The sequence below is a fragment of the Terrapene carolina genome, unplaced genomic scaffold (assembly GCF_002925995.2).
Source record: "Terrapene carolina triunguis isolate 2854851 unplaced genomic scaffold, T_m_triunguis-2.0 Scaffold132, whole genome shotgun sequence".
Taxonomy (NCBI): domain Eukaryota; kingdom Metazoa; phylum Chordata; order Testudines; family Emydidae; genus Terrapene; species Terrapene triunguis.
The window spans coordinates 19,294,282-19,315,400 of NW_020664483.1; the positions used below are offsets into that span (position 1 = coordinate 19,294,282).

General features: G+C 43.9%; 2 protein-coding genes across 2 annotated transcripts in view; one reads left to right on the forward strand and one right to left on the reverse strand.

Annotated features, from left to right (window-relative positions):
- Positions 1–9,491: 9,491 nt before the first annotated feature.
- On the reverse strand, positions 9,492–18,915 carry PEX13 (peroxisomal biogenesis factor 13). The gene is made up of 4 exons (XM_024211049.3): positions 18,624–18,915; positions 17,471–18,168; positions 16,641–16,766; positions 9,492–12,499 (listed from the first exon to the last, which is right to left on the reverse strand). Exons 1-4 carry the CDS (start codon positions 18,695–18,697, stop codon positions 12,201–12,203), a joined length of 1,197 nt encoding a protein of 398 aa, XP_024066817.2. The 5' UTR covers positions 18,698–18,915; the 3' UTR covers positions 9,492–12,200.
- Positions 18,916–18,984: 69 nt separating this feature from the next.
- The window catches only part of PUS10 (pseudouridine synthase 10), a 78,003-nt gene continuing 75,868 nt past the window's right edge, over positions 18,985–21,119 (forward strand). The window contains exon 1 of the mRNA XM_026653145.2: positions 18,985–19,025. The gene's annotated coding sequence lies outside the window, so the exon portion shown is untranslated. The remainder of the gene's footprint in view (positions 19,026–21,119) is intronic.

Sequence of the window (21,119 nt, forward strand, 5' to 3'; positions counted from 1 at the left end):
TCCCCTTATTGGTCCTTAGGGTCAGGTGTCAGCCAGGTTACCCGAGCTTCTTAACTCTTTACAGGTAAAAGGATTTTGGAGTCTCTGGCCAGGAGGGATTCCATAGCACTGTACACAGGAGAGCAGCCACCCTTCCCTTTATAGTTATGACACGCCCCCCAAATCACAGATAGTGTTGGACATTTGGTTCCACACTGGCTGTGATTTCTTCCTGGAGTTCTAGGAGAAAACAGAGTTAATAAGACACATGTACCTTTAGACATACTACTGATTATATAAAAACTAACAATATGTTGCATTCCAAGAACAATTGTTAACCAGTTAACTCTGGGAAACTTTCCCGGGAGAGTGCATCAGCCACTTTGTTAGAAGCTCCCGAAATGTGTTGTATTTTAAAATCAAAATCTTGGAGAGCTAAACTCCACCGAAGAAGTTTTTTGTTATTTCCCTTGGCGGTATGAAGCCACTGTAGCGCAGCATGGTCTGTTTGTAGTTGGAAACGCCGTCCCCAAACATATGGGCGTAGCTTTTCCAGCGTGTACACAATGGCGTAGCATTCCTTTTCGCTGATTGACCAGTGGCTTTCCCTCTCAGACAGTTTCTTGCTGAGAAACACGACAGGATGGAATTCTTGATCCGGTCCTTCCTGCATTAAAACTGCTCCCACGCCTCGCTCGGACGCATCTGTGGTTACTAGGAACGGTTTGTCAAAGTCTGGGGCCCTTAGTACAGGGTCAGACATGAGTGTTGCCTTAAGCTAGTTAAAGGCCTTTTGACACTCATCAGTCCACTGAACTGCATTTGGCTGTTTCTTTCTGGTTAGGTCTGTCAGCGGGGCGGCGATTTGGCTGTAGTGTGGTACAAATCGCCTATAATATCCGACCAAGCCTAAGAAGGATTGGACCTGTTTCTTTGACTTTGGAACCGGCCACTTTTGGATAGCATCCACTTTGGCCTGTAGGGGATTTATAGTTCCTTGACCCACCTGGTGCCCCAGGTACGTCACTCTGTTTTGGCCTATTTGACACTTTTTAGCCTTAACAGTTAGCCCTGCCTGCCGGATGCGCTCGAAGACTTTTTCCAGGTGCTCCAGGTGTTCTGTCCATGAATCAGAAAAAATGGCCACATCATCGAGGTAGGCAACTGCAGATTCTCCCAATCCCACTAAGAGACCATCTACAAGTCTTTGGAAGGTGGCGGGTGCATTTCGCAACCCGAAAGGGAGTACATTGAATTCATACACCCCTGCCTGGGTGACGAAGGCTGACCTTTCCTTAGCGGGTTCATCTAGTGGTACTTGCCAGTACCCTTTTGTTAAGTCTAAAGTAGAGATGAATTGGGCATGTCCCAATTTCTCCAATAGCTCATCTGTGCATGGCATTGGATAGTTGTCAGGACGAGTTACAGCATTTAGCTTACGGTAGTCCACGCAAAAGCGTATTTCCCCATCTGGTTTGGGAACTAGAACCACTGGAGATGCCCATGCACTGGTAGAGGGGCGGATTATACCCATCTGTAGCATGTCCTGGATCTCCCTTTGTATAGCAGCTTGGGCATGAGGTGACTCCCGGTAGGGTGGGGTTCTAATTGGGTGAGCATTACCTGTGTCAATGGAGTGGTATGCCCGTTCGGTCCGTCCTGGAGTGGCTGAGAAAATTGGTGCAAAGCTTGTGCACAGCTCCTTGATCTGCTGTCGCTGCAGACGTCCCAGGGTCGTGGAGAGGTTCACCTCTTCCACGCCACCATTCCTTTTTCCTTCATAGTAGACACCTGCAGGCCACTCCGCGTCATCAGTTTCCTGGGCTGTAAACTGGCAAACGTTTAATTCTCTGGAATAAAAGGGCTTAAGAGAATTAACATGGTATACCTTAGGCTTTATGTTGGAGGTGGGGGAGGCTATGAGATAGTTAACAGCTCCTAGGCGCTCCTGGACCGTGAATGGTCCTTCCCACGACGCTTCCATTTTATGGGCCTGGAGCGCCTTTAAGACCATGATTTGGTCTCCTACTTTGAAGGACCATTCTCTGGAATGTTTATCATACCAGGCCTTTTGCTCTTCCTGAGCATCCTTTAGGTTTTCTTTAGCAAGGGCTAAAGAGTGTCGGAGGGTGTTTTGTAGGTTGTTTACAAATTCTAGAATGTTAGTTCCTGGAGAAGGCATAAACCCCTCCCATTGCTGCTTCACCAACTGTAATGGCCCCTTAACCTCGCGGCCATACACAAGTTCAAATGGTGAAAACCCTAAACTGGGATGTGGTACAGCCCTGTAGGCAAAAAGCAACTGCTGCAACACTAGGTCCCAATCATTGGAGTGTTCATTTACGAATTTACGTATCATGGCCCCCAAAGTTCCATTAAACCTCTCCACCAGACCATTGGTTTGATGGTGATGAGGGGTGGCAACCAAGTGATTCACCCCATGAGCTTCCCACAGGTTTTTCATGTTCCCTGCCAGGAAATTAGTTCCCGAATCTGTAAGGATGTCGGAGGGCCAACCTACCCTGGCAAAAATGTCTGCTAATGCCTGGCACACACTTTTAGCCTTGGTGTTGCTTAAGGGTACAGCTTCCGGCCATCGGGTAGCAAAATCCATGAAAGTCAGTACGTACTGCTTTCCTCTGGGTGTCTTCTTTGGGAAAGGACCCAGAATATCCACAGCTACTCGCTGAAATGGGACCTCAATTATGGGTAGTGGCTGGAGAGGGGCTTTAACCTGGTCTTGGGGCTTTCCCACTCGTTGGCACACCTCACAAGACCGGACATAATTAGCAACGTCCTTGCCCATTCCCTCCCAGTGGAAGGACTTCCCCAACCGGTCTTTGGTTCTGTTCACCCCAGAATGGCCACTGGGATGATCATGGGCTAAGCTCAAGAGCTTTACCCGATACTTAGTGGGAACTACCAACTGTCTTTGAGGATGCCAGTCTTCCTGGTGCCCACCAGAAAGAGTCTCCTTGTATAAAAGTCCTTTTTCTACAACAAAGCGGGATCGGTTAGAAGAGCTGAGAGGCGGTGGGGTGCTCCGCGCCGCCGCCCAAGCTTTCTGAAGGCTGTCATCTGCTTCCTGCTTGGCCTGGAACTGTTCCCTTGATGCTGGAGACATTAGTTCCTCCTTGGACTGTGGACTGGGGCTTGGTCCCTTTGGAAGCGATGCAGGTGCTGGGGCTGTTTCCATTGACTGTGAACCGCTGTCCGCCGGTGCACTATGTGGTATTTCAGGCTCTGGCTGAGCCTCTTGGGTAGGGTTATCTGTTGCTTCCGCCAGATCAGGCTCGCTGGTGCCCTCTGGCATTGGAGTTGTAGACGGGTTTGCAAGCGCTGGACTCAGTGCTGGCAATGGTTCTGGTGCTGGTTGCGTTGCCAGTTCCGGTTCTGGGACTGGCTTTGACTGGGTCTCTGGGATTGGATCCACTAAGCTTGCTTAGCCTGGCTGCGGGTGACTATTCCCAGATTTTGGAGTCTCTGGCCAGGAGGGATTCCATAGCACTGTACACAGGAGAGCAGCCACCCTTCCCTTTATAGTTATGACAGCATCCGAAGAAATGAGGTTTTTACCCACGAAAGCTTATGTCCAAATAAATCTGTTAGTCTTTAAGGTGCCACCAGACTCCTTGTTGTTTTAGAAAGCTGGCTAGATCGTCGGGCTCAACAGGTAGTGATCAATGGCTCCATGTCTAGTTGGCAGCTGGTATCAAGCGGAGTGCCCCAAGGGTCAGTCCTGGGGCCGGTTTTGTTCAATATCTTCATTAATGATCTGGAGGATGGCATGGATTGCACCCTCAGCAAGTTTGCAGATGACACTAAACTGGGAGGAGTGGTAGATACGCTGGAGGGTAGGGATAGGATACAGAGGGACCTAGACAAATTAGAGGATTGGGCTAAAATAAATCTGATGCGGTTCAACAAGGACAAGTACAGAGTCCTGCACTTAATGCGGAAGAATCCCATGCACTGCTACAGACTGGGGACTGAATGGCTAGGCAGCAGTTCTGCAGAAAAGGACCTAGGGGTTACAGTGGACAAGAAGCTGGATATGAGTCAACAGTGTGCCCTTGTTGCCAAGAAGGCTAACAGCATTTTGGGCTGTATAAGTAGGAGCATTGCCAGCAGATCAAGGGACGTGAGAATTCCCTTCTATTTGGCATTGGTGAGGCCTCATCTGGAGTACTGTGTCCAGTTTTGGGCCCCACACTACAAGAAGGATGTGGAAAAATTGGAAAGAGTTCAGCAGAGGGCAACTAAAATGATTAGGGGACTGGAGCACATGACTTATGAGGAGAGGCTGAGGGAACTAGGATTGTTTAGTCTGCAGAAGAGAAGAATGAGGGGGGATTTGATAGCTGCTTTCAACTATCTGAAAGGGGGTTCCAAAGAGGATGGATCTAGACTGTTCTCAGTGGTACCAGATGACAGAACAAGGAGTAATGGTCTCAAGTTGCAGTGGGGGAGGTTTAGGTTGGATATTAGGAAAAACTATTTCACTAGGAGGGTGATGAAGCACTGGAATGGGTTACCTAGGGAGGTGGTGGAATCTCCTTCCTTAGAGGTTTTTAAGGTCAGGCTTGACAAAGCCCTGGCTGGGATGATTTAGTTGGGGATTGGTCCTGCTTTGAGCAGGGGATTGGACTAGATGACCTCCTGAGGTCCCTTCCAACCCTGATATTCTATGATTTGAGAAATGTGGTTGGAACAGGAGCTTCTTTTCCTTGCATGTCCCCAGAAATTCCATGGTTTTGAAGACATGCCATCTGCCTCCTCTGAGCACCAATATATCCCTCCCTCTCAAGGTTAAGATGAATGGGGAATTCTGTGAGGTGAATTTCATGATGTTTCCTGGGTCCCTTCTCCCACCGCAGGAATATGATCCAATGATTTGCAGGCTTTGAGAGATTAAATAAATGGGATTTTTTCCTGCCTAAATACTCCATAACCTCATCATTAATTTTGAAATGATTCCCAACTTGTTAACATAACCCCCTTGAGATTTTTCCTCTGAAAATTCCAGGTGTTTTTGTGTATGCAAATTGTTGAGTATGGCACATCCACTGAACTAGAAAAAAACAATTACGAAGTGACACATAGACTATTAGAGGATGGGAAGGATTCTTTCCCTGCATGTGCAACATCAATGTTATTTACTAAGCTCAAATCAGTTATACACGTGCAAACTTACTGATCAAGGTTACATACTTGACATTGAAGACCTAATTTAGCCTGCAGAACTTTTAAAAATATTTATTTATTATTGATGTGTGAGGAAAAATGACACAGATTCCAGGCTGAATTTGCTGAGCTGTTAATTAGGAAAAAACAACACATTTTAAGTTATAACGTGAGTACGTTTGATCCTGTATTACTGACAGGCAAATTCTGGTTGAGCTGTACACAAATCCCCTCTCTGCCCCCCCACCCTCCCAAAAAAATTAGTTTTTTTTTCTCTCAAAGTATTTTGTCATTTTTACAGAATCACGTTTTAGAGTAGAATTTTTTGAGTATTTTAGTTCTGTTCATCACTTTTTCTTTGGAAAGAGATTGGTTACATTTTATAGGCTCTTGGAAGAGGGACTATCTCATTCAATATTTTTACAACATTCAGCATAAGACTCTTGATTCTGTTTTGGACCTTTAGGCTACCAGAATACTACTAGGGATTCTTATGGAACTGTTCAGTAGTTAATTTTGAAGCAGGACTTTAGGAGTAGGAAAATTTTTCAAACTTTATTTTATTTATTTAGCCTTACATAAAATACTTTAAAAAAATGCCTCTCTCATGCTCTATGCACCTTTTTATGAAAAATGCTTCCAAAAAAACCCCAAAGGAGGTATTTACGTTACTTTTTGAATATTTTCTGTAAGAGATTCTAATTTCACACAAGCATATTGAGAAGTCTACATATTTAAGGTGCAGATGGAGTAATGAATGTTTTAGAACTGCAGTGATGCACAACACACATTTGAAATTACAATCTGTCCCTAAGGGTAGCTGACTATTTTATTTTTTCCTTTCTTGCAGAGAACATCAGCAGCAAGTGGATGAACTAAGAAATGAGTTAAGGTGAATGTCAGAGAAGGCATGCATTCTTAAAATAAAATTAGAAAAAGAAAAGGTTTCCAAACAGGTGAGAGCACTGACACTGCATGGATTCCTAGAAATAGGAAATCTATTCATTCATCTACTCTATTAGTCACTGCAGGTTTGTTCCCTGCGGTGCATTTCTCTTTTCAATCAACTTTTAGCATGTCCAGATGAGGGTATCCCACCACTTCACTTGGGAGACTAGCCTACATTATTAAAAATCTGCCTGGATTTTTCTTTTCATTTACCTTATTTTCCTTTTCTTAATTTCATCCTACTGCTGTAAACCCATACACTATACTACATTCCTGTCCTTTTCTCACTCCCGTGATCATCATTGTCACCAACTTCGTTGAAGAAAAGCTGAGTGCTATATTAGGAGACAGGCTGTGAAAAGTGTACACAAGCACACACAAAAAAGGAATCAGCATATTAAGGGCCTGATCTTGCATCCTTTGAAGTCAGTGACAAAACTCCCTTTGATTTCTACGGACATAGAATCAAATACATAATGAGATAAATAGCATAATTCCCCATTTTCCTGACAGCAATTCCCAGATTCAATTAATGCTGACTTTGTACAGCAAAATGAGGAAAAGTTGATGGTTAATAGTCAGGAAGACTGTGGCTGAATGGGTCTGCTAAACCAATAGAGCTTGTTTCATGCATGGGGGGTGGTTTTGCGATACTGGTACAAAGGACAGCTTTGATAGTGTAGCTGTGTCCACACGAGGAACACTTCACTGATATAGTAACTAGTATTCCCATACCGGTAAAGTGCTTCTAGTGAGGCCAAACATATTAAAATAATCTGGCTGGCTCAGAGGCTTTTTAGTTCCATAAGAAGAGTAATCTTTTGAGCCTATGCAAGGAAAATAGACTAATATTTTTCAATTTTTTATTTTATTCTTTATTCTGCTGGACAAAAAGTAATGTCTTTCAGTTTGCAATACCATTCAAAAACTCGAACGAGTCTTCTGAATTTGTATGTACTATTTAGTATTCTAGTAGCACCTTGAAGCCCCCATCAAGACTGGGATCTCATTGTGCTAGGTACTGTACAAATATATATATATGAAGATACAGTTCATGTACCAAAGAGACTATTATTTTAAGATTAAAATTCAGAGGTAATCCAAGTACATACAACTAAATGTCCTAAGAGGGATTTCAAGTTCTGTTGCTTAGGTGTACTGCATAAATCAAGCAGTCCTCACCTATATCTTTTTTCTCATCTCCTACACCTTCTTCCATACACTGAATCCATGACTACTCCCTTAAATCATTACTTCTTTCTACTACCATTTAAGCCTTGAACAGCCTCCTAGTCAATGCTGGCAAAGCACTCTTCCTTCAAAAACCTAAAAATCCACACACACAATATTTGTGAAGCTTTCTAGTTATTGAGACCACATCCCACCTTTTTATTACACAGACTTCTACGTTAAAAGTCTCAGGACACTTTAGCCACTGTACAGTGCTAAATACATCTGTACTTATCAGTCTCCTGACAAAATATTTAATCCTTATGCAAACTTCATAAAATCATAATTACAGAGTTATGGAAAGGATCAGTTAAAGTAATTTAAGTATTTCAGTACCCTGACAGTTTGTACATGCAGTTAATGACACTATTGTCATTTAAAAATGTACTGTATGCATTTCACAAGCCACTTTGTCTGACAAACAGTAGGTACAAATTCAGCATATCCATCACTATTCATGTAGTAAAATTATATACATATTGATAATGGATATGCTGAAAGATCCTAAGCAAGTTTTGTATATCAGAGTCAAAGATGTTTGTAAAATGTGGAAGGTGAATTTTTACGTCACTTTTACAGTTTTAACTAATTGCTCGTTGTTTGAGAGTAATTTTAACTGTTTTCCCCTACACTTTCACAACACTGAAAGTCAGTAAGACTTAGGCTCCTTTGTGTCTGTGTCACTTTTGAAAATGGGACTTAGGCACTGTTGAGAATTTTACCCTGGCTCTTATTAAAGACTAAAATATTAATATTCTTTCCCAAGGAAACCTCAAATCTCTAATGCAGTTTTAAAAAATATATTTAACATTTTCTGTTCTTACGTAATTTGCACAATTAGTTAACAATTAAATTGTTTTCATTCAGAACTAAAGCATACAAACTGTTTTTGCAAGAACCTGACATATGCACAGAGGTATGGGAAATAATTAGCTCACAGGATTCCATTTTAAACTCATTCTTGTTCTGATGTTAATTTATATCCAACAAAGCCAAAATCTCAATTTTAATACATTTATACAGTCAATACAATTTCAGAATTTTTAAAATAAAATACAACTTACTACACCATTTTCTCAGCCCTTTTTCCATTAAAGTGAGTAAACAGGATTGAAAGGGTCAGAATTCTATGCATAGTTATAACATTTACAGTGATTTGATAGACTAAGTCAAGCTACTACACAGTAAGACAGGTTAGTCAATGTCCAATTATTTATAAGCTACCCCTTTTCTACCAAGAGAATACTTTTAAAGAACATGATCAGAAAAACTCAGATGTGAAATTTAACTACGTCTTTATTAAGAATTAATGAGATTTAAAGATTCTAATTAACATTCAGTTGAAAGTGTTTTCCAATCTAGTCTTGATTAGGAAAGTAGAAGCCTGATTTAACGGGCATTTTTAAAAAAAAGCTTTATTCTTTTAAGAGACTACTGCTCCAGTTAAAATTCTTTATTGATACAAGAAAGATTGATGCTCCAATAGTAAAATAATGAAACCCATCAGGAACAAAGAATGTGGGCAGAAACTGAACATCTGATGTAGTTTTCTAACAATCTTAATGTACATTCTAGTCCTCAGTTTTCATTCTGTTTCTGCAGCAGAGGGAGTCCCATCCAAATTTTAGTTAATCCCTCATCTGGTGCATTGGCATGTTGAGAAAAGTTTCTCAGAAATGTGTACTGGCTCAGAGTTTTTCATTCACCCCTTCAATGTGGGCTGTTTTTTCCTTTCCCTCTCCCATAGCAGCTACATATAATCTTACTGAGCAAGCAGTAGCAAAAATGCTTCACTACACTGTCCCCCAGGAGCCAGGGCCCTATCTCCTATGTTCCTAACCATTGTACACAGCAAGAGTCCAGAGGTTATTCTAAAATCCAGGGCTCCAGCATACCAGCCACTTAGACCTGGTCTACACTGGGGTGTGTGCGTGTGGAATCGATCTAAGTTACACAATTTCAGCTACGTGAATAACGTAGCTGAAGTCGATGTACTTAGATCTACTTACCGCGGTGTCTTCACTATGGTGAGTCGATTGCTGCCGCTCCCCCGTCGACTCTGCCTGTGCCTCTCGCCGAGCTGGAGTACAGGAGTCGACGGGAGAGAGCTTGGGGATCGATTTATCATATCTAGACTAGATGCAATAAATCGATCCCCGCAGGATCGATCGCTGCCCGCCGATCCGGCCAGTAGTGAAGACATACCCTTAGACTACTACCCAACCTGAGGTTAGCAATAGCTTGTTGTAACTGTTTTGTCTAGATCTTAGCAATTCTGTTCACCACAAGTTGCCTAAGTACTAACAGCTAGCAAGTGCACTTAAAATGTAAACATATTAATGAAGCTTGCAATGGAAATTGATGTTGAAGATCTCTATAGAAATGTGAATTAAAACTACCAAATCCATTATGCTACTTATTCCTACACACAGAGAATTCATGTGCCATGCAGATTTTTTTTTTTCCTCAGCTGAAAATACATTCTGCTGAAAAGTCCTGCAGTTACACCTTTCGCCTACCTGGAGTCACTGTGCGCTAGGACAGAGAGCATCTGCTCCTGGAGCGAGCAGCCCCAGCTGCAGATAGGGAAGAGAAGAAGCTGCATTCCTCACAGTGCCCTCTCTGTGGGACCAGCTCAGGAGGCACAGGATATGAGAGCCAGACAGCGTGGGGCATATGGGGCTGTTGTGGGAGTCACAGACTGGGGCAGGGACTGAATGGGAGTGGGGGTGCCGCGACACATGGGGCCTGGGGCAGATGGGCATGACTGAATGAGTGAAGCTAGGGGTTAGCCAGCATCTGCATGGGGGAGGCTCCCTAACAATCCCTCCCTGACCAGAAAACCCCCATTCCATGCTTTTCCCACCCACACCCAACAACCCTCCAAGTTCACATCCAGGCTCCTTCCCAGCAGTTACTTTTCCCTCCCTCAGCTCCTCCATTACCCCTGACTCCTCCCAAACCTTTGCACTGCTTCTGAGGGGGGTGTGTGGGAAATACATTTCTCTAGGTTAAATGATTACTGAAAGTTATGTATTAATATGCCTAGTAAGGAATCTATTTGTCAAAAAAATATTTCCTGAATCTTTTCTGTTGTCTGTATTGTTACAAACATACTTGCTGAGAGGTCTTTTGAAATCAATTACCAAAATAATTGAAACCGGCATGATTATATTGGGCTATTGCAATATTGTGCACAGAATTTTTAATTTTTTGGCACAGAATTCCCCCAGGAACAGCTAGTATAAGTATGTGAGTTTAACTAGCTTGGGTGCTGCTGTGGGTTTTTGTTTTTAAGAAACAGGCTACTTAATTGAAATGATTTATTAATACACAGCCATCAGTATTTTTCCTTTGCTGTAGTACATTAGAACTGTATGATCTGTTCTAACATTGAAGGGTTCAACACAGTATATAAGAACTACATAAGAACTACAGCCTGAACTGAAAATGATTCTGTGTTAATCAAATCTAATATTAATGTGAGTGAGTCTCGATAGAGGAATCTTTACTTAACTTTGCTTCCCAGAGAAGTATGACTTCAGTACAGAGCTCACAAAAGTAAATAGATTTGAAGGCAAAATGTATATTGTTAATATACATTTATAATATATAATATAGTCTTTATGCAATCATGGTTCTCAATGTACCTCAGATTTTATGGGGAAATACCAGATTTAACACGTGAAGTGCATTAGGAATAATAAAGTTAGCAGTTAACTCATCCAACTCCATGATGAGACAATGAAATGGGCAGCTTTTTTTCTTGTTTCCTATTTTGTGGGATTATCAATAGAAAACCACATCTATTTAATGGCAACACAGATGTTTCCTATCCACTCTGTGATGCATTCCTGCTGTGTTAAAATCAGGCTGAATTTTCTCACAAAAGTTCAAAAAGAAATTGCACTGAAACACGGGAAGTTTGGATGTAGCTGTTAAAATACATAATTACTAGAAATTGATAAGCTATTATATACCTGGCTGGAAGTGTGGCTGTGCTAACTTAGCTCACTAGGCCCTAGAGAGATGTTGATAAAAATGAGCATCCTTAACATTGCTTGGCTGGAAGATACGTAGGGCCTAAAGCATGTACATAATAAACCAGAACAAAACATGTGGTCCTCAGGACTCTGATGAGGAAAAGCTCCCAGAATGGTGGGGGGGAAAAAACCGCGCTTATACTTTCTTGAAAACAACATTAGAATAAAAGACAAATAAAACACCGGTAATAGCATTTATCTGCTTACAATTCCAGTTGAATGTACCTTCCTTCACAGTGCTAATCCTGTTTCTTAAGATAATCACCTTTTTATAACAAAGGACTGAAGTCTTTAATTTTTCTTTGTGGTAGTGGAAGCACTAATTTTACCAAAAAGCAGCCAAAAAAAGAAAGTATTTTAAGGGCTCTTCAATATACAATTTTTGGAGGCCTCTGCTAGAAATGGTTGTTTTCCTTCTCAACACCCCGTGTCAAAGGCCCCATATCAAGCCAATTCTTTCTCCAATAAGGAGGACTGGTCACTGCTACCTCTAGAATTCATCAGCACTATTCCTTTGAATGACCAAAATGTGCAGCTAGAGATGCAACACATTGGCTTACCCAGTTGCCTCTACAGAACTCCCCCCAGCCTGAGATCTCACAATTGCCAATAGTTTGCTGGGCAGGGCCACAAATGTACAACTTTAAGTGACCCAAGCATGCTATTAAAGTTTGGGTAAATTATTTTGTTATCTGTTCACCCGTCACCAGCAGCGAGATACCTGATACAGTCCTAACAGTGTACTTCTACAATTTTAAGAATATCAAAAGGATTATTGATAAGTATAGTTCAATCACTAAATTTTATCCAGGTGCATCAGAGATCCTGTTTATCTCCACCTATCACAGTGGAGTCAGAGGTAATGGGAACCTTATTCATTTCAACAAAAACAGACTCAAATCCATCTTCTTGCTTCTCTAAAGTATCCGCATCAGTGGCTCCTCTAACAGGTGTTGTGTTGGTAAAAGCCGGCTGCTGCTCTGTAATAATTTCCAGCTCCACTGTTTTCCGACCTCTTCTTTTACCCAATATTTTGATGTAATTAGCTGGCACAAGTCCTGTTGTTTGACCATCACGACTAGCCAAAAGCCAGCCACGTACTTTGGGTTGTTGTTCTGATAAGAAAACTAAGCTATAGTTACAAAGCAATTCAAAATGCATAACAGTTATACCTTAAAACACTTTCATAGAGTTTGAGATCTCACCAGACATCAGACATTATACAGCCATCTAATTCAAAGCTCAGCAGAAACATGGGAGAATACTTGCTATTAAGTCAACAACTAGTCAGTCACATGACAAGCCACATAACTGTTCATGTGGTGTTTATAGTGCTAATATTTATAGAAAATCAAATATAGAAGTTTATATATTAAAATTAGGGCCCTACCAAATTCACAGTCCATTTTGGTCAATTTCACAGTCATATGATTTTAAAAATTGTAAATTTCATGATTTCAGCTATTTGAATCTGAAAATTTAGTGTTATAATTGTAGGGGTCCTGACCCAAAAAGAAGTTGTGTGTGTGTGTGTGGGGGGGGGGTCGCAAGGTTATTGGAGGCGGGGGTTGCGATTCTGCTACCCTTACTTCTGCAATGCTGCTGGAGGGGTGCTGCCTTCAGAACTGGGCGTTCAGCCAACAGCCACTTCTCTCTGGCTGTGCAGCTCTGAAGGCAGCACGGAAGTAAGGGTGGCAATACTGCAACCGCCCCTAAAATAACCTTGCATCAACACCCTGCAACTCCCTTTTGGGTCAGGACCCTCAATTTGACAAACACTGATCTCCCCCATGAAATCTGTATAGTATAGGGTAAAAGTACACACAAGACCTGATTTCACGGTCCATGACGCATTTTTCATGGCCGTGAATTTGGTAGGGCCCTAATTAAAATATATTAAAAAAAAAGTAGGGCTGTCAATCGCAGATAACTCAAGCGATTAACTAAAAACAAATTAACTTGATTAAAAAATAGATCATGATTAATTGCAGTTTTAATTGCACTGTTAAACAATAATAGAATGCCAATTGAAAATTTATTATAAATATTTTTGGATGTTTTTCTACATTTTCAAATATATTGATTTCAATTACAACAGAATACAAATTGCATTAGTTAGTGCTCACTTTATATTATTATTTTTTATTACAAATATTTGCACTGTAAAAAAGAAAAAAAAATAGTACTTTTCAATTCACCTCATACAAGTACTGTAGTGCACTCTCTTTATTATGAAAGTGCAATTTACAAATGTAGTTTTTTGTTGTTGTTACATAACTGCACTCAAAAACAAAACAATGTAAAACTTTAGAGCCTACAAGTCCACTCAGTCCTACTTCTTGTTTTGTCAATTGCTAAGACAAACAAGATTATTTACATTTATGGGAGATAATGTTGCCTGCTTATTTACAATGTCACCTTAAAATGAGAACAGGCATTCGCATGGCACTATAGTAGCTGGCATTGCAAGATATTTATGTGCCAGATATACTAAACATTCATATGCCCCTTCGTACTTCGGCCACCATTCCAGAGGACATGCTTCCATGCTGACAATGCTCGTTAAAATAATAATGCGTTAATTAAAGTTATGACTGAACTCCTTGGGGGAGAATTGTATGTCACCTGCTCTGTGGTTTTAGCTGCATGATGCCATATATTTAATGCGATAGCAGTCTCGGATGATGACCCAGCACATTTTGTTCGATTTAAGAACACTTTCATTGCAGATTTCACAAAACGCAAAGAAGATACCAATGTGAGATTTCTAAAGGTAGCTACAGCACACAAACCAAGATTTAAGAACCTGAAGTGCCTTCCAAAATCTGAGAGGGAGGAGGTGTGTAACATGCTGTCAAAAGTCTTAAATGAGCAAAAGTCCAATGCAGAAACTACAGAACCTGAACCACCAAAAAAGAAAATGATTCTTCTGTTGGTGGCATCTGACTCAGATGATGAAAATGAATGTGTGTCAGTCCGCACTGCTTTGGATCATTATCGAGCAAAACCTGTCATCAGCATGGAAGCATGTCCTCTGGAATGGTGGTCGAAGCATGAAGGCGCATACAAATGTTTAGCTTATCTGGCACGTAAATACCTTGCAACACTGGCTACTAATACTGCCACGCAAACGCCTGTTCCCACTTTCAGGTGACGCTGTAAATAAGAAGCCGACAGCATTATCTCCTGTAAATGTAAATAAATTTGTTTGTCTTAGTGACTGGCTGTATAAGTAGGACTGAGTGGACTTGTAGGCGCTAAAGTTTTATATTGTTTTATTTTTGAGTGCAGTTATGTAAAAGAAATTGTACATTTGTAAGTTGCACTTTCACAATGAAGAGACTGCATTACAGTTCTTATATGAGGTGACCTGAAAAATACTATTTCTTATATTTATCTTTTTTACAGTGCAAATATTTATGATAAAAAATACTGTATATAGTCGATCATAAGCTGGTTTGTTTATAAGCTGCCCCCCCCCCCCAAGATGGATAAGTAAAAATGGAAATTTTTTATGACCCATTCATAAGCTGACCCTATAATTCAGGGGTCGGCAAAATTTGGCTCCCGGGCCATCAGGATAAGCCGCTGGTGGGCCGAGATGGTTTGTTTACCTTGAGAGTCTGCAGGCACAGAGATAAACCTAAGTAAACAAAGTGTCCTAGTCCACCAGCGGCTTACCCTGATGGGCCGGGACAGCAACTTTTTTGGGGAGGAGGGGGAGAAGCTGGGGTTCAGGGGAGTAACGCCTGTGACCACCCCCCACATGACCCCAGCCCAGCCTGGAGCCCCACACTCTTCCCATCCCATCGCTTCCCACCTTAGCTGGGGTGGGCCAGGTGAGGATGTCTCTGGCCTAGCAGGAGCTGCTTTGGCAGGTTGGGCAGCGCGGCCGCAGCCTGCCAGCCCTGGAGCTGCAGCTGCTTCGGAGACTGGGGAGAGAGCAGCAAGGCCAGAAGCAAAGAGACTCTGGCCCCGCCTCTTCCCTTCTCGCTGTGCTGCCTCTCCTTGCCCCCTTTGTTGTTGGGGGGGGGGGGGCGTGTCCTACCTCTCCCTCTCTATACCCATTCATAAGCCGACCCCCTTCTCTGGTGCTTCCCTTTTTTACTAAAAAAAATGCGGCTTATGAACAAGTATATACGGTAATATAAAGTGAGCACTGTTCATTTGGATTCTGTTGTAACTGAAATCAATATATTTGAAAATGTAGAAAACATTCAAAAATATTTTAATAAATGGTATTCTATTATTAACAGTGCAATTAAATCTTGTGATTAATCATGATTATTTTTTAAAATAGCATGATTAATTGCAATTAAAAAAATCTCGCGATTAATCACAATTTTTAAAAATCATTTGACAGCCATAAAAAATAAAAATAAAGATACAACAGGATTCGTCAATTCCTGTTATAGCAGTCCAGTTAGAGGCTAAAAAAGGTACACCCCTTTTCCAAAGGATACAAGATATTTTCTGCAGAGGAAAAAGGACTTTGAAAGTCTTTTTGAAGATCAGACCCTTCACTGTAATTAACTACATGCAATTGATTACACAAAGTATAAATACAAAATGTTCTAAGAAATTACTGTTAGTATATTTCCAGGTATAACTTTTTTTGGCCTACACATACTCAAAAGATTGGAATATTTGCATTTATCTACAGGATTCAGTGTGCTGTGTGTATGTGACAACTCTCCTCTTCTGAATAGCACAGTTTCCTCAGCGATTATTACAATGGCCACATTCTGCCCTCAGATGCACGTGTGTAGATTTCACTGAAGTCTGATGGGAGTCAGGTAGAATGCATACCAGCTCAGAGAAACTGACTTTGTAAAAAGACAGAAATGCAAACAATTTACCTGTCTCCAAAGGATGCCATGAGGATTAATGTTTGAAGTGGTCTGAAAATGAAAGCGCTGCACAGATCTAACTTTTGTCACAGCACTGTTGCATGGCCCATAAGGAAATATGAGGAGTACAATGGTTGGTGAAGATGTACTGTGTAAGTGATCTTTGGGCATGTCTCAAAATGAGTTACTGTACTGGCCAACATTTTAGGGAAATTAAGCAAAACCCACTCAAAAAGATTTGGCATATTGCTTCTCTGGAGCGTCCATACAATCACTGGCCTGTTGAGTTGGGCCAACTAAAATACATCTCTTTTGATCTCAAAGGGCTGTCAATATGACTCCATTCACAAGCATTAAAAAGTCATTGGAAATTAGAAAATAAATCCACAATAAATCATAATCTTACCTTTGGGTGCTAATTTTAGCATGTCACCAGCACGAAAAGAAATTTCTTCTTCTGAAACAGCAGTGAAGTCATATTCTGCTCTTCCAATTACATGATCATCATCTCCATTTGCCCAGTTACTAGACACTATTTCACAGAAGAGTTAAAAAGCAGCATAATCATCTGGATCTTTAAAGTACTTTATAACAGAAACTGAATTTTTCCACAAGTATGCATATACTAAATATAATGGATCACAGAAACATTTATGTAACACTTTAAATCTTAAAAGTGTTATACAAACATTTATTACAGGGCCATACACATATGGCACTATACAATTACCAACATTTTCAGGTGCTTCAAGTTAGGCTTCTGAATCCACATTTAGGCCTCTGCATATAAGTGTCCTGGTTTGCAGAATTTTCTATTCCAAGTCACCAGATTGATGGATTGACTGAATAAAGCAAGCAAGTGCCCAAGTTTTTCCCCCAAGTTCACTAAAGAACATGTTATTAGTAAAGTGCTATATTGTAATACCTAGTTGAATCTTGCTGCCAAAGAAGAGTTTCTTTCACATAAGAAATCTGATTCTGCAGTTGTATACATATGAAGCAGCTGCAGAACTCAGCCCTAAAGTCTTACCTTCCCTAGAAGTAGAACCTCTTTGATAGTGAACTGAATGGATCAATTAACATGGCATCAAAGAATAGGCTATTCTAATACCTTAATCTCCAACTCCCTGTTGAATTCAGCATTTTTAGGGTATGATTTACTAATTTCTTTGTGGCAAGAACATGAATAGTTTATTTTTTAACCTACAATCTCCTCAATTTGCTCATTTCCTTTACCTGTTTCTTCATCACTGTACGTGGAGAGCAGCTTCCAGATGAGGTAGGGACCCCCAAGAATAACAGCAAAGAACAAGAAAATCGGCCAGGATTTTGCTGAGTTAGCTGCCCGGTCCTCTGGGCCAATGCGAGCCACAGTTCCTTCACTTTCAGCCCACAAATCCTCATTCTCAGAGCTCTTCCGCAGACCCAGCAGTCGCTGCATCCGTTTGTAGAAGTATCTTATAGTTCTGACTAATGCAAAAGCTGAAAACACCTTTGTGAAGTGTATTTTGAGTCGGGAGAAGTGATTGGCTACATCCAATACAGCCCTGAAACTGTTATAAACAGCTGAAAAGGTAGCATCCATCATCATACTGACTGAGGCAAATGCATGCACAATACTTTCAATGGACTGAAATGCACCTCTGCTGCTCTCTTCAGCCTGCTGAACAAATCTGCTGGGAGGTAGATCGTCTGTACGAAACCGGTTATAGCCCATACCACCATATCCATAACTGTAAGGGCTGTAGTTTCCATAAAAGGAGTTTCCATATGTGCCATAGCCTGGAGAAAAGGAACTGCTGTATGCAGGTCTGAAATTGCTCAGGCTACTGTTCCCTGCCTGCTGAGATGGTCGTGGCAAAATAGGCGGAGGTACTCGTGTGAGTGTGGGTTGTCCAGGCCTGGTCAGCAGGCTGGCACCCAAATCAGCAGACCTAAATAAATTCAGAGGTTCAAGATCAGTACCCATAATTATTTTATATTAACATTATCCCAAAATCTTCACAAACTGGGGAGGGGGGGCAGGCAGGGAAGCAAAGTCCATGTCTCTCTCTTCCCATGGGGGGAGGGGCCCTGTGGCAGGAAGTCTCATAACCCCCCATGGAAGGAGGGACGGGGCAGGGACCCTGGGAGGGAGTCTCTCCCACCCGTGGAAGGAGAGACGGGGTAGGGTGACCAGGGGTGGGGTGGGGAGGTCTGTCCCCCCCGTGGAAGGAGGGGCGGGGCAGGGTCCCTGGGGTGGGGAGGTCTGTCCCCCCCATGGAAGGAGGAACGGGGCAGGGTCCCTGGGAGGGAGACTCTCTCCCCCTGCATAGGGAGCGGGGCGGGGCAGGGTCCGTGGGGGGGAGGCTCTGAGGCTGTATCCCGGGAAAGGGGCCGGTGCACTCACTGGAAGGCCGGGGCCGCGGTTCCCGCGAGGCGCCGGTTCTCCCAGGGCTTGGGAGGCGGCGGCTGAGACGCCATCTCCTCCGTTCCGGCTCCGCTGCGCCCGCCCGGCCGAGCCGCCCCAGCCCAGCCTCCGCACCTGATCGCAGCCTTGCCAGGCCTGACAGGGGGAGCGCCGAGCCGTTCATCCGCCGGAGGGTGCGGCGACTCCGGGCCAGGCCGCGCTTGAGGATCGACGTCTCTGGCTGCCGCTGCTCAGGCCTTCCCCAGCTCGGCGGGTGTGCGGTCTCCGCGGTCCGGAGACCTTCCCGCCCCCGGACTAGGGCTGAGGGTCGCCGGGAGCTGTTTGTGTCCTTACACCCCCGGCATCAAGAAAGGCTCCCGCTGCTTGCGCCGGGCGGAGGAGGTAGGAGGCGCCCCTGGGCCCGGCGTAGGGTCCCCCGCCATGGGGAGAGGGAGGGTCTGCACCGCGGGTGTGTAGCTCCCCCAGCCCGTGGCAGGGGCTCCCCCGCATGCGCGGTGCTGAACGGGGACATGCGGAGCCCCGGGGTGTGCTCCCACTAGCGGGGGCGCTGCGGGGTGCCCCTTGTGTGCCGCAAACAGCGCTTCCGTGCGGGGGTCTGCAGCCCTGCCCGTAGGCAGGCCCTTCAGCGCCCCCGGGATGTGCACGCTTTCCACTGCCTTCTGGTTGTGCGTACTCGTCTTGTACAGGGCGGGGTAGGCTCAATTCCCTATAGATACACTTACACGTGTGGTCCCCCCCTCCCCCATATACCTACATACACATTGAATGGTCAATTGTGTTAGAGTTTCCCCTTCATGTATGATCTTCGTATGAAAGAACTTATAGTGTTTCCTCAAACATGCATTCAGATGTCCCCATATGCAGTTGAATGGGGTGGATGCTGTCAGAAGGGATACTCCTGGGGGAATTCTGCACCGCTGTGCATGTGCAGAATTTATGTCCCCTCTCCCTGCCCATACAGAATAATACTTTCTGGTAGGGGAGGAAAGGGAAGCCGTCAGAGGGCGCCACTCCCTGGCAGCAGGCATGTTGGTTTGGCCAGGATCATCTATTGATCTCCTGCACATTGTAGGCTACAGAACTTCACCAACCCACTCCTGTAATAGATCCTTAACCTCTGTCTGAGTTACTGATGTCCTCAAATCATGATTTAAAGACTTCAAGTTACAGAGAATCCACTATTTATTCTCGTTTAAACCTGTAAGTGACCCAGGCCCCATGCTGCAGAGAAAGGCGAACCCCCCCCCCCCCGCCAGGGTCTCTACTAACCTGAATTCCTTCCTGGCTCTAAATATGGTGATTAGTTAGACCGGGGCGGGCAAACATTTTGGCTTGAGGGTCACATCAGGTTTCCGAAATTGTTTGGAGGGCCGGTTAGGGGAGGCTGTGCCTCCCCAAACAGCCAGGCATGGCCCGGCCCTCGCCCCCTATCCGACCCCACCTGCTTCGTGCCCCTTGACGGCCCCCCTGGGACTCCTACGCCATCCAACCCCCCTGTTCACTGATGGGCCCCCCCGAAACCCCCTGCCCCATCCACCCCTCCCTGACTGCCCCCCGCCGCCCCATCCAACCCCTCCTTTCATTCCTGACTGCCCGCTGAGACCTCTGCCCCATCCAACCCCCCCTTCTCCCTGACTGCCCCCCGCTGCCCCAGCCAACCCCCTGTCTCCTTCCTGACTGCTCCCCCGGGACCCCTGCCCCCATTCAACCTCCCTGTTCCCTACCCTCTGACTGCCCCGACCCCTATCCACCCCCTCCACCCCCTGACCACCATCCCGAACTCCCCTACCCTCTATCCAACCCTCCCTGCCCCCTTACCACGCTGCCTGGAGCACCAGTGGCTGGCAGCGCTACGGCCACGCCATCCAGAGCACCAGGACAGGCAGCTGTGCTGCCCAGCTGGAGCCAGCCACACCACCGTGCAGCACAGAGCACCGGGTCAGGCTGCAAGAGCTGCCTGGGCCAGGAGCTCAGGGGTGGGGCAGGAGGGTCCCGCGGGCCGCCGTAGTTTGCCCACCTGTGAGTTAGACCCTGAGCATGTCAGCAAGACTTATCAGTTAGACACCTGGAAAAGAATTCTCTGTAGCAACTTAGGGCTTGTCTTCACTACTACACTAAATGAGTGTTGCTGCAGTGCATCTGGTGAAGACGCATTATGTCGACGGGAGAGCGCTCTTCCATCGACCTAATTACTCCACCTTAATAAGGGGCGGAAGCTGTGTTAGTGGGAGAGCGTCTCCTGCTGATATAGCATGGTGTAGACCAGTGCTAGGCAACCTATGGCATGCGTGCCGAAGGCGGCATGCGAGCTGATTTCCAGTGGCACTCACGCTGCCCAGGTCCTGGCCACCAGTCCAGGGGGCTCTGCATTTTAATTTAATTTTAAATGAAGCTTCTTAAACATTTTAAAAATCTTATTTACTTTACATACAACAATAGTTTAGTTATTTATTATAGACTTATAGAAAGAGACCT

Coding starts and splice junctions, on each gene's coding strand:
- PEX13 (XM_024211049.3), bottom strand. CDS start 18,697: ATGGCGTCTCAGCCGCCGCCTCCCAAGCCCTGGGAGAACCGGCGCCTC. Junction 18,169..18,623: donor ACCGCGGCCCCGGCCTTCCA/GTGAGTGCACCG, acceptor GAATTTATTTAG/GTCTGCTGATTTGGGTGCCA. Junction 16,767..17,470: donor GTACAGTGATGAAGAAACAG/GTAAAGGAAATG, acceptor TCTGTGAAATAG/TGTCTAGTAACTGGGCAAAT.